General features: G+C 41.8%; 1 protein-coding gene across 3 annotated transcripts in view; it reads left to right on the top strand.

The window, feature by feature from the left end:
• Nucleotides 1–468: 468 nt before the first annotated feature.
• The window catches only part of ARHGAP25 (Rho GTPase activating protein 25), a 92,692-nt gene continuing 79,254 nt past the window's right edge, over nucleotides 469–13,906 (top strand). For 2 of the 3 annotated variants that reach the window (XM_010845322.1, XM_010845320.1), the window contains exon 1: nucleotides 469–940. Coding sequence is in view for 2 of the 3 variants with exons in the window: in XM_010845320.1 (XP_010843622.1) it covers nucleotides 664–940 (277 nt within the window). In the remaining variant the exon portion in view is untranslated. The other variant, XM_010845321.1, reaches the window with a different exon arrangement.

The raw sequence follows: 13,906 nt of genomic DNA, 5'->3' as shown, positions 1-13,906 counted from the left end.
GATTCCCAAACCCACAGCCTGTACACAAGGTCAAAGAACCATTGTAACACCTAAGTGGGTCTACTTAGCTAATGTTGACTTAAATACATCAGAATCCTCCTGACATCAGGTTGAGATCACTTGGAATCTTTACCCAGAGCAGATGGAGAATTTACTATGTGGGACTTATAGCAGGAAGAACTCAAAGAGGGTGCCTTCGAGGGAGTGCTGATTGTCTTACTGATCATTTTTGGAAGCGCAGTCTGTTCAGTGAGAAAGGAGGCTTAGAGGTATATGGCCAGAGTCTTCTAATTTTAATCAAACCTATAAAGTTTATAGCCCAACAGCAATTACTCTACTTATATAAGCATTTCTAAAACCTATTCTCTGAAAAAAGAGCTTCAGAGCTCAATGTATCATCTACACTGAACAGCCACCCACTTCCTCAAATGCAAGGAAGCAGACAGTTAAAAAAAAAAAAGCCAAGAGGCAGCCGTTGTTTATCACGACCTCGCCTCAGTGAGGCCTGAGATTCTTTCGAACAGGAGCTTTGCTTCCCATGACGCAGAGCGAAGTGTCAACTGGGATATTTCTGGTAATACTGAAAGCAAGAGAAGCCGGGTGTACACTTCACAAGGCACCAGCCCCACGAGGGACCGTGGGAGGGCTTGGGTGCCATCCCCCATGACAGATGGATGGACCTTTCATCTGAGAAAGGAGAAGATACTTGGGCAGATCGACCTCAAACCCAAGATTGCTTGTGAAGCAATTGTAAAGGGGAAACACACACACACACACACACACACAAGCTCGAGAGGCAAGAAGACCAAAAAGCCAAGAAGGGCGCGAATTGTGGCAGATTTCCCGCTTCAGCAGCGACTCACCCAAACCACAAGCAAAATGTCCCTGAAGTTGCCAAGAAACTGGGATTTCAACTTGCGAGGGGAGGCTGGCAAAATAGGTATGGTCAACGTCTTTTTGCTGCTTTTGTGGTTCTTACACTTGAGTTCCCACCATTTGCATTTTGGTCTGCAGGGAGCATAGTCTGCTTAAAAATGGATCTCTGGGCAAAGCTGGGTGTGGGGTGAAATTTGCATTCAGATTGGTATATTGGCTCAAAGTCCCCAAGCACCAGGGGAAGGCTTCTTTTTTTTTGGTTTGTTTGGAGGTGGTGGGAATGGAGCTTCTTGGCATGTGGGATCTGGGGTACTTGGCGTGGACTAAGGCTACAGATCTCACAAAACATGGTGAGTTTTTCTCTGTTTATCTTGGAAGGATAATTTCCGTCCTGTTTGGACACATCCATGTATGAGTGGGTTTTGATGGAGTCTTGGAAGTGCTTGATCTGTTCTGTTTTGTGAGCCTACTGGGTCGCCAGACCTCTGTGAACTTGGGGCCAAAATGGTGTTGCTTATAGCAAAAAGTAAACAGTGTGGAACATACAGGCATTTGAAGGTAAAGACACTTTTAATTAAAAAGGACAGAATGGAAGGGAAATCTAGAGGAGTTGAAATAGATGCATTCGAGATAAATTAAATTAAAGGACTCTGGTATGCTTTCTGAGATACTCTGGCCTTTAATTCTGGCTTCTTCTCATTAACAATATGGTGATATATTGATTTTTTAAATAAATTGTTATTGAAATACAGTTGATTTATAATATTGTGTTAGTTTCAGGTGTACAGCAAAATGATTCGGCTGTGTATGTGTGTGTGTGTGTGTATTCTTTTTTTTACATCATCTTCCACTATAGGTTATGATAAGATATTGAGTATACATTTATGTCATTTTTTTAGATTCTACAGGTAACCAATATCATATGATATTTGTCTTCCTTTGGCTTACTTTACTTAGTATGATTATCTCTAGGTCTACCATGTGATCCTTTGATTTTAATCTGTTCCATAATTGTTATCATCAGTTTCTTTATATGGGTTTGTTCTACAATTAAATTGATCACAGTAATTTACAATAGAGTAATTGGCTTGGAAATGATTCCCGTGTTTTACCCGTATACATGTATAGTGAGATAACTTCCTTGATACTAGACATAGACAAGTGTTAAGGTGTTTCTAATGACTTAGAAATGTTCAGTTTGGAACAGGTCTAACTTGGACTTCTAATGATGGTTAATGTGCTCTAAAACAAAGGGTGTGTTGCAAAAAGTCACGTATCTGAGTGTTAATGATTCCAGGTCTAAGAAAAGATTTGAAAAAAAATTGAGAGTAATCAGAGAAGCCATTTATCTTGGTAACCAGAGAGGATTAGTGGTCTCTAATCAAGCTGGGAACTATTGCAGGTTGGTTCAGAGAATAAGGAGAGATTTTAGATAATCAGAGATTTTTCTCCTAACTACTGTTGATAGCAAGGTACTTGGCTAATGCTCATTCTATTGTATGTCATAAAAATTTGCTTTTAGAAGTAAAACTTCTATAGTTCTGTTCCTTTGAAAGTGTCTTGCTTCTATTTATGTGGGGTCATTCTACCCTCTCCTCATCTGTGTTTCAGTCTTATTCTCCTTCTGTTTAAAAAATGGGAAATGAGACAATTAATGGTTAAATGATTAATTGATTAAATAATTAAGGTTGTTTTTTTTTTTTCAGCATATAGGACATTACCACATTAGAGTACAGGCCTACATAATCTCAGACTTGGGATTAGGCTGGGTAGATTTCATGTGATATCAACCAATGTTTCTTAAACCATGGTCCCATAGTTAGCCTGTGTCAGAAGTCACCACAAGGGTTAGGTAAAAATACAGATTCCTGAGCATCATCCTGACTTGTAAAATCAGAATCTCTGAAGGGAGACCCAAGCATCTGCAATTTAATAAGCCCCCAGCCCTCCATCTCACCTCATCAAGAAGTCCTGCTGTAGGGGCTGTGGTCTAAGTCAGTGGATTTGGGAAATTGCCATTCATCTTATATAGCATGGTGCTTGGTCCCAGTGGGCACACAGCAAATATTTGTCGACTGAATGAATGATTGAGTACAAGCAGATGATGTTGTTGGTACTATTTCATGAAAATATCAGGCTTCCCTGGTGGATCAGTGGTAAAGAATCCACCTGCCAAACAAGAGATAAGGGTTCAATCCCTGGGTCAGGAAGATCACCTGGAGCAGAAAATGGCAACCCACTCCAGTATCCTTGCCTGTGAAATCCCATGGACAGAGGAACCTGGTGGGTTATAGTCCATGGGGTTGCAAAAGAGTTGGACATGACTTAGCAACTAAACGACAGTAATAACAAAAAAAATTATAATCACAAAATGAAATGCAGAGGAGCCCTTGTCATTATCTATGCCATTTACAAGTTTGTCACCCCAAGGATGGGACTGCAGCCAGAATACTTTTTATGAATATCATGTTGGTGAGAATTCAAATCACAAACTGAGCCCTCCGAGGGAGGAGAGTCACTGACTCAGCCATGGGACCTCTGGTTCCCTTTCCAGCGTCCTGGGTCCAGGTGTGACTGTAGGACCTGACTTAAGAATAACCAATAAAGCTCATATCTATTAAGATATGAGCTGAGGGTCATGTCAGGGTGTCAACGACCTGTAGTTTCTCCAGCCTGGGCGAGTCAGGAGTAGATTAGTTTCTCAAGCTGGACACTACAAATTTTGGGGCTGGTTGATTGTTGTGATGGGGGTTATCCTCTGCATTGTAGCAATGGTCCTCAACCTTTTTGGCACCAGGGACTGGTTACACGGGAGACAGTTTTTTCATGGGCTGAGTGGGGGATGGCTTTGGGATGGCTCAAGTGCGTTACATTTATTATCCCCTTTATTTCTATTATTATTACATTGTGATAATGCAGTAGTGTGAGCAATGGGGAGTGGCTATAAACACAGATGAAGCTTCACTCACTTGCTCACCTCCTGCTTTGTGACCGGGTTCTTAACTGACTGGTTAAGCCCGGGGGTTGGGGACAGGTATGCTGTCCAGTATGATGATCAGTACTGGTCCACGGCCTGGGGTTTGGGGACCCCTGCATTCTAGGATGTTAGTAGCATCCCCGGCCTCTATCCAGTAGATGGTGGTCGCACTCCCCTACCACCACTAGTGTGACAACCATACATATGGCCAGACATTACTAGATGTCCCAGGACGAGACAGCTCTCCTAGTTGAAAATCACTGAAGCAGATTATCATCAAGAAGGTGTGGTTATCAGGCCACTTGGATCTGGAATTCAACTACCACATCATGATTCATTGTCAAGGGCAACTTTCAGGAGGCTCTTAGTAAGTTATAACTTCAGGGGCTGGACAGTACCCTAGAAGGACACCAGGTTCAGCATTTGTTTAGGGAAATAGCAAGACACTGATGTGGCCCAGGAAAGGGCCCAATATCTTTTTGCTGAGTGGCACTTCTAATTCCCCTAAATCTTATCTTGAGAGTGCTGAGCTGAGGCTTCAATGAAAGTGAAAATTTCCAAGGTGAGGAGCAACTCTGTACTTCCATCTCAGAGACTGAGGAGACCCCAGTGAATGGGAGGTGGATGAAAGACCACACCATGGGTCTGGATGTATGGGAGAACGTGACCCAGGCCACCCTGGATCTGATCTATTGGTCTTGGGAGGGAACAGGGGTTGGAGGTAAGGGAAATGCCGAGCCAACGTCTTGACTTGAAATGAAGCCAAGAGCACTCATTTCTTCCTTTGATCCTTTGTCATCTTCAGTTTTAGTCCAACACTTAAAATTGCGACAGCTCTCCATTGCTTTCTTGCAGTGTTTTGTCTTATTCTTTGCAAATATGTTCTATCACTTATTTGTCTTTCTAACAGAATTGTAAGCCCTGAAGGGTGGTTTTAGAATGCAGTGTCCTTTCTTGCACTCTGTCCAAGGGTCTGGCACATCCAATGGATGGAATGTAGGTGCTCTATTGAGAAGTCATTGACCATCGAGGGAAAGCCCCTTCTGCCCTGCGGCTGGAAAGTGCTTAGTTAGAAGATGACTGGGTGAATTTCAGGACTTCATTGTATCCATCCAGTTGCAGGCACATGTTACTTTTTTCTCAGGTACCCTAAGCCGAACTAGGGGAGAATGGGCCCTAGAGAGCATATGACTCTGAGATACATTTTTAAAAAGAAGTGACTATGGAGGGGTACTGTTTTCAACTTTCTTTTGTGTGTGGACATATAGTTTTAAAAATTTTATTGGAATATAGTTGCTTTACATTGCTGTGTTAGCTTCTATTGTACACCAAAGTGAATGAGCTATACTTTAAAAACAAATGAATTTTTATTTATATTTTGACTGTGATAGTATGCGGGATCTCAGTTCCTTCACCTAGGGATCGAAACTGAAGCCCGTTCAGTGGAGAATCTTAACCACTGGACTGAAAGTCCACTCAACTTGTTTTTTCTTGCTGAAATTTAATGTTGAGAAAAACTTATTCAGAAACAAAAATTTATTGTTTTACTCTCCCAAGTAGTACAGTGAATAATGACAGTAGAGGAAGGTTTTTTCCCCACTTGATTAATCATTATTTTTCTGATATGGAATCTAGTTTTGTCCTTTAGAAAATTAGCATAAGGAGAATAAAAATATTTGTTACTTAAGGCCCTAGAACTAGATCAATTTCCAGTGTAAATTATTATTCTTGTTTAAAGAAGTTAGATTTGAAAGTATAGTTTTAGATAGATAGATGCATAGATAGATCAACAGAGACAGAGAGAACTGAATATATAAATAAGTCCAAGAATCCATAAAAATGCTTTAAAAAATGAACAAGCAACATGAATAGGCATTTTACAGAATAGGAATAATGGTTCCAATAAATAAATAGAAATATGGTTAATCACAGTAATTAGGAAATGTAAATTAAAAGTACAATAATATACCTAATCTCACCCACAAAAATGATTAAAATTAAAAAGTCTGACAATACCAAGTGTTGCTGGGGACGTGGAGTGATAGGAACTGTCAGACACTAATAACAACTTTGGAAAACAATTTGACATTCAGTTTAGTGAAACTTGGAGAAGGCAATGGCAGCCCACTCTAGTATTCTTGCCTGGAAAATCCCATGGATGGAGGAGCCTGGTAGGCTGCAGTCCATGGGGTCGCTAAGAGTCGGATATGACTGAGTGACTTCACTTTCACTTTTCACTTTCACGCATTGGAGAAGGAAATGGCAACCCACTCCAGTGTTCTTGCCTGGAGAATCCCAGGGATGGGGGAGCTTGGTGGGCTGCCGTCTGTGGGGTCGCACAGAGACAGACACGACTGAAGTGACTTAGCAGTAGCAGTTAGTGAAACTGATGATATACAAACTCTATGAAGTAGTCATTTCCTTCTGGAGAGTGCCCCCTGGAGAAAATATTGTGTGTATGAACACAAAGAGATATATAGCAGTTCCACAGTGGTATTTCTTGAAACAACAAGGGACAGGAAACAAGCAAAGTGCCCATCAATAAAAGAAAAGAAAAAGAAATTTTAGTATCTTTATAAAATGAAAATACATTTATAATAAATTTATGAAATGTAATACTATCCAAGAGCAAAAAACTAATTGTGATGTATTTCAATGAGACTGAATGGCAAAAACTTAATATTAGACAGAAAAGGGAAGTCACAAAATCAGAATGGGATTCATTTATAAGAAACTTAAAAACTATGTACGTCTACGTATGTATATGGCAAAACTACAAGGGAAACAGAGAAACCAATTAACATAAAGTTCTGGGTGGTTGTTACTTCTGGAGGGAAAAGAACAAGAAATACATCTGGAAACTCCAAAGGTACCTAGATGGCTCACTGGTAAAGATCCTGCCTGCCAATGCAGGAGATGTGAGTTCAATCCCTGGATCAGAAGAATCCCTGGAGTAGGAAATGGCAACCCATTCCACTATTCCTGCCTGTAATCCCATGGACAGAGGAGCCTGGTGTGGAGTCAGACATGACTTAGCGACTCAACAACAACAAAGGTACCTAACTAATCTTAATTGGTAGGCACATAAGAGGGTATTTTATTAATGTGTATAAAATGAACAAAGAAAGAAAGGTGTAAATAAACCCTCGAAAATCTGGAAGGAGGTATACAATTTGTTTATACACTTGACCCTTGAACAAGGTGGGGGTTAGGGGCACAGGGCCCTCCCTCCCCATTCCATGCAGTCGGAAACCTGGGTACTGTTATCTCTGCCTCCAGAACAAAGGAATTGATAAATGACTCACCCAAGGAGGTAGGATATTGAAATAGGAAAAGAATCTCCAATTGGACATAAACTTTTTGCTACACTTAGTTTATTTAAAGACCTGTAAAGTGAAAACACAGAAACTATATTTACCAAAAAAAATAATCACCTATAATTGGACATGCCAAGTTCAAACCCATGTTGTTCAAGGGTCAACCATAGTAGCTAATTATGGGTGAAGGATTTATGGGTGAGGTATACCCACACATATATGTACTATTACATCATAGGTATTTGCCAGACTTTGTATAGTGAACAAATATTATTAATAACTATATCATTAAGAATGTGTGGGTGCTCAGTTGTATCTGACTCTTTGCAACCCCATGGAATGTGGGCCTTCAGGCCCCTCTGTCCATGGGATTTCTCAGTCAAGAATACTAAAATCCTCCAGGGGATCTTCTCCACCCAGGGATCGAACCCATGCCTCCTGGTGCTCCTGTGTTAGCAGGCGGATTCTTAACCACTGAACCACACAAAACAAATTTCAGTGCTTGGCCAGGCAGGTTGACATGAGGTTTGGCAGGCGGCACATGCTCTTTGGTGATTTAGAGCCAGTTGCAAAGCCCTCCTTCAGCTACAGAGGTTGCAACCAGCCAGGACTTATACATGACCATCTGCAGACTTTCTGGGCCTCTAGCCTTGGGATACAGGGGTTTTTTTTGAGCTACATGGTCCTTCTGTGACCAGGCCAGCCTGGTTGAACTCCCCAGATTGGAACAACCAAGATCATGTAGCCTGTGGTGACTGGTCTATGTTTGTGGCATTCGACTCAGGTGAAGGCTTTCTTTATAATTCACTGCCAAACTTCCAAAGTGCTCATCCAGACTAGCCTGGGGTCTGGCCCAAATGTATGGGGCTATATGCTGTAGCTGCCTTTGCACACCCTGAGCAGCTCCTGGTCCCTGAGGCATAAGGGGCCCCCCCACACACACGCCGAGTCCAAAGGAGGAGTGTTGATTCCTCAGCCCATGACACAAGGGTACTACTCCTCTCAGGACCCACCCCTGTCTCTGTTCCTTGTTCCAGTAAAAATGTCTCTCCCTATGTAGTCACTGACTTACCTTTAGATACAAATTAAATACATGCCTCTTGCTGCCGAGGTCGAGAGCCTCCTGACCACTTGGGGAACGAGGACTGACGTCATCCTAAACAGCAGCAGAGCGAAGACCAACTTGAGTAATGATGGGAAGTCAAAATCTTGTTTTCTGCTCACTTATGGATAAAGTCCTCCTGGCAGACACTAGGCAAAGCTGACTTAGATTCTGACTTAGCTTCTGCACTTTTGTTAGATTGGAGCCAAGTGCCCTTGGATTGGCAGAGGTGAGCTCAGTTGCTCTTGGTACATGAACTTCCAAAAATGTGTCTAGGGTGAGCCTAGACATACACCTAGGCATGGCATACACAGACGTAAGTACCTTCCAGGCATGGTCAAGCTGTCGTCTCTGGCTCTCTGTTTATAAAGCATTGGCAGAGAGCATCCTATGGGAGAACTAGGGAAACTCTGCCCTTTCCCTTCACAGCTGGAGCGTGGTCCTTTGAGAAAAGGACACTCATTATACGGCAGTTAGAAAGATCCTGTGACTGATTAAAAAGACTAAGTTGGTGATAATGGTCCCACCACACACAAGACAGCTTGAAAGAAAAAAAAAATAGTAACCTCTCATGAGGCAGCTCTGTTGTTGATTAACTGGATATGAGAAGGGAGTATATAAGCAGCTTTTATGAAGCCCCAGCTGTGGCCACAGCAACTGACACCAAAGGACACTCATAGAGATTCAAGGAAATACCGCAGGGAGAACCAGCGTGGGGCACAGGCCAGTGGGAGGGATTCTAGCTAGAGCGTGGTATGTAAATTTTGTATAATCCCCAGACAGGAACTGAGATGCAGAAGTTACAAACAGAGAAGATAATTTACATTTCTTGATACTTTACTCATCACCATTTTTCTCCTTGAAAACTTGATTTTTCCTTTGAAAATGTTCTAAAAAATCAAAATCACTTTGCAAACAAATGATACCCATAGGTCTGGCAAACAAATATAAAGGCAGTCAGTCCTGCTCTCTGCTTTTTCAAGGCTTACAGGCTAGTGGGGCACAGACAAGCAATCACAGGACATCAAGACAAGTCCTGTGATGAGAACAGTCATGGGAGCCATAGGAGGGCGCCTAGGAATCTGCATTCTGGCCCCGCCACCTCTCTCCCCATCACTGCCATCCCTTTTCTTTAATATATAGATGCATGTGTTCTTCAGTGAGTCCCAGGCTTGCCATCCTTCTCACACTGATTTTCCTGTACATGGTCTTTGTTCTTTCAGAGAAGAAAAAAGTTCGATAATTTTGTGTAGCTCCTCCCTGTGGAGGGATTACACCTGCCCACTTGTCTCTTGTAGCACCTGCTTCCCCAAGCAGACACAGACAGACACACTCTAGACCCCAGTCACATCTTCTGCAGTTCCTGCCCTTTCTCATCTGTGTGGAAGCCAGTCTCCTCAGGGCCCCCTTAACCACCACCCAATTCCTGCTCACGTTTTAGCCTTCCCTTGATCTCATTGGACAGACTGACATGCTTCCTCCTTTCTGTAAAGACAGTTGTGAAACTGACTGTGTGTCTTTTTTGTCTTGGCTGCCAGGAAGCTCAGAACTAAATCGAAACTCTATCATGTTTTAGTCATAGCATAAACATCTTGTCCCCCTGGGAGTCCTGAGCCTGCAAATCACTGGAAGGAGAATATAGCAATCCTTTCCCAGCCCATTTAAACAGAGACACTCACAGCTCTAGAAACTGTAGACTTCCTTTGTGGTGAACTCAGTGAAGGCTCCTGAACATTCAAGATATGATTCAAACCTACTAATTGATCACTTGGTTTTAAACAAAGCATTTCTCCTTAATCAGTAATGTGCAACATCGGTGCCCTAGGCCCTCCCTGGAGAGAATTAACCTGAATTGTCTGTAGAAAGTGGCATTGACTGAGGTGTGTCTAAGGGATGAATTGCCCATTGGTTTTTCTTGATAGGAGTGTAGGAGAACAAGAGGGTTTGTGTGGAACTGAAGACAGTGCATGAGCTTGGGATGCCTTTTCTGACTTGCAGAAACATTCACTTCATTATTAAACAGAATTAATAATACATATGTTGAGAGGAAGACATTTCATGCATATAACACAGTAGATGTTTAGCAAACACCTATTTCCTTTCTTTATAGATAATCTCATTTCTAACCTCAGATCAAATGAGAAGCTGTACTAGGGCTGCCTTCCCTTGGCATCCTCAGTGAGACGAGCTCACTGAGCTGGGCTTTACTGTCACATCATCAGTTTTGAATACCACCACAGGTAATGAGTTCTTGAAACCTGCTCCTGATTATTTTGTAACAAGGAGAACAAGAAATGAACAAGGCAGGTGACTCTTAGATGTAATTCTAGGTGAGAAAATTCGCTGAGAATTCAGTGCCTGTGCTTTGTCTCCTTTGAGGGATTGACATTCTTCCTCCTTTCTGTTAAGACAGTTGTGAAACTTACTGTATTTCTCTTCTTATCTTGGCTGCCAGGAAGCTCAGAGTTAAATTGAAGCTCCATCACAACTTTCACCCATGCAGCTAGCATGCATATTTTCCTTTGTCTTTGGTATGAATTTATGTGTTCATTGCAAATGAGTTTTCTATTTGAATATGAAAAACCCATGAAGTCTTTTCTTTTAAGGAGAGAGTATAAGTATATGAAATCTATCAATATATACCTCCTCAGGTATCCTGGGAGTAGATTTCCTACTTATTAGTGGCAACTGGATATTGTAATTTTTCTAAAACCAGTGTTCAGAGAATATTGGTGCTGAGAATCAATTCTTTTAGTTCACAAATGAAAGCACATTTCTATGGTCACTCATATTTTTTCACTACTTATATCAAATCATGGTGTGTTCAGTACACCAAGACCAAACATTTTAATTTCATTCATTCATGCAACATTTATTTGCTCACCTTTACATTATAGACCCATTTAAGGAGCATCCTCAATATCACGCCTAGTGATAGCTGGTTCACTTCCTCCCTGTGCTACTCAGTTCATTTCAGTCACTCAGTTGTGTCTGACTCTTTGCGACCCCATGAACCGCAGCACGCCAGGTCTCCCTGTCCATCACCAACTCCCGGAGTCCACCCAAGCCCATGTCTGTTGTGTCGGTGATGCCATCCAACCATCTCATCCTCTGTCATCCCCTTCTCCTCCTGTCCTCAATCTTTCCCAGCATCAGGGTCTTTTCAAATGAGTCAGCTCTTTGCATCAGGTGGCCAAAGTATTGGAGTTTCAGCTTCAACATCAGTCCCTCCAATGAACACCCAGGACTGATCTCCTTTAGGATGGACTGGTTGGATCTCCTTGCAGTCCAAGGGACTCTCAAGAGTCTTCTCCAACACCACACTTCAAAAGCATCAATTCTTCAGTGCTCAGCTTTCTTTATAGTCCAACTCTCACGTCCATACACGACCACTGGAAAAACCATAGCCTTGACAAGATGGACCTTTGTTGACAAAGTAATGTCTCTGGTTTTTAATATGCTGTCTAGATTGGTCATAACTTTCTCTCCAAAGAGCAAGCGTCTTTTAATTTCATGGCTGCAATCACCATCTGCAGTGATTTTGGAGCCCCCAAAAATAAAGTCAGCCACTGTTTCCACTGTTTCCCCATCTATTTGCCATTAAGTGATGGGACCGGATGCCATGATCTTAATTTTCTGAATGTTGAACTTTAAGCCAACTTTATCACTCTCCTCTTTCACTTTCATCACGAGGCTCTTTAGTTCTTCACTTTCTGCCATAAGGGTGGTGTCATCTGCGTATCTGAGGTTATTGATCTTTCTCCCAGCAATCTTGATTCCAGCTTGTGCTTCTTCCAGTCCAAAATTTCTCATGATGTACTCTGCATACAAGTTAAATAAGCAGGATGACAATATATAGCCTTGACGTACTCCTTTTCCTATTTGGAACCAGTCTGTTGTTCCATGTCCAGTTCTAACTGTTGCTTCCTGACCTGCACATAGGTTTCTCAAGAGGCAGGTCAGGTGGTCTGGTATTCCCATCTCTTTCAGAATTTTCCACAGTTTATTGTGATCCACACAGTCAAAGGCTTTGGCATAGTCAATAAAGCAGAAATAGATGTTTTTCTGGAACTCTCTTGCTTTTTCCATGATCCAGCGGATGTTGGCAATTTGATCTCTGGCTTTTCTAAAACCAGCTTGACCATCTGAAAGTTCACGGTTCACGTATTGCTGAAGCCTGGCTTGGAGAATTTTGAGCATTTCTTTACTAGTGTGTGAGATGAGTGCAATTGTGCAGTAGTTTGAGCATTCTTTGGCATTACCTTTCTTTGGAATTGGAATGAACACTGACCTTTTCCAGTCTTGTGGCCACTGCTGAGTTCTCCAAATTTGCTGACATATTGAGTACAGCACTTTCACAGCATCATCTTTCAGGATTTGAAATAGCTCAACTGGAATTCCATAACCTCCACTAGCTTTGTTCATAGTGATCCACCCCCAAAATGTGTACACACAGATCTTGTTTCCAGATGGGGCTGGTGACACTCTACTGCTGGAACTCTGGCCTATGACTTCTGAACCATCTGTATGTTTCCTTGTTGGTTTGGGGGTTTCAAAGTGAAAGAGGAAGTGGTACAGTATTACGTTTCTGTTGCTTATATAAAATATTTTTTAATATTTACAAGTAATTTTATAAAGTTTACCAAAGAAATTTATAACAAAGTCTGAACTAGCTACAGTGGCATGAGCCAACTATGTATAGTATGGTAGTTAGAAAGTTACCTTGGAGTCAGACTGCCTAAATTTGAATACCACAGTCACTCGTTGCTGGTCGTGTGACTTTGGTTCTCACTTTCTTTATCTGTAAGATGGGCATAATCACAGTGCTAACCCATATGGCTATTGCAATGATTAAAGGAGATGATCTTGGTAAAAATCCTTTAGCATAACAGCAGACATTGACATGTGTTTCATAGATATCACTTATCATTATCACCATCAAGGGCATTACTACAATCTAGGTTTTCTACTACAACTCCTTTTAGCCAAGCCATTGGTGAAGGCCACAGCCAGCAATGCTAGTGTCCACTTTGGTTTGTCTTGGTCCATTTTAGTTCCTCTCTATTTTCTTTAGACAAATGGTCTTTGCAATATCTGCTGACCCACTTTCCTGCCCAGTGTTGGTCACCTGGCATGTCTTATTTCTGACTCCCTTACCTCCAGTCTTTCAATCTGCTATCCTTCTTTAAGACATACAAATTTCATCCATTATGTTTATATAACTTTGTCATTTTTCCTTTTTCTTTCTTCTTGCTTTTCTCTCCCTCTCTTTGTTTATTGACATTTCTTTCCCAAGTTGGTAAAGAACCTGGGTTGTGATTTTCCTATAAGGATAAGGAGGAGCTTCTGGTAAGTTTCCTGTAGGATGCCTGCTGTCGAAAGTTCAGTCTCCATGCTATTGTGATGGGGGCCATTCCTCATGCTTCTCTTAACTCTGGGTGGGAAAACAGCAAGTGACTCTGGGTGGTACACCACTGGGAAGACCTCCTACTGTTTGAGAAGCTGTCTCCTCCAGGGCTGCAGGCATCTCCCACATCACAAGTCTCTGGCCTCTGATGTGAGCTTGCATCTTGTTTGTTTGGGCTTCACTTGGGTCAATGTTTAATGTCTGTGATCACTTACATGTGAGTTACA

This window comes from Bison bison, unplaced genomic scaffold (genome assembly GCF_000754665.1).
Source record: "Bison bison bison isolate TAMUID 2011002044 unplaced genomic scaffold, Bison_UMD1.0 scf7180017864215, whole genome shotgun sequence".
Lineage (NCBI taxonomy): Eukaryota > Metazoa > Chordata > Mammalia > Artiodactyla > Bovidae > Bison > Bison bison.
This window is presented reverse-complemented; position numbering and strand designations above follow the sequence as displayed.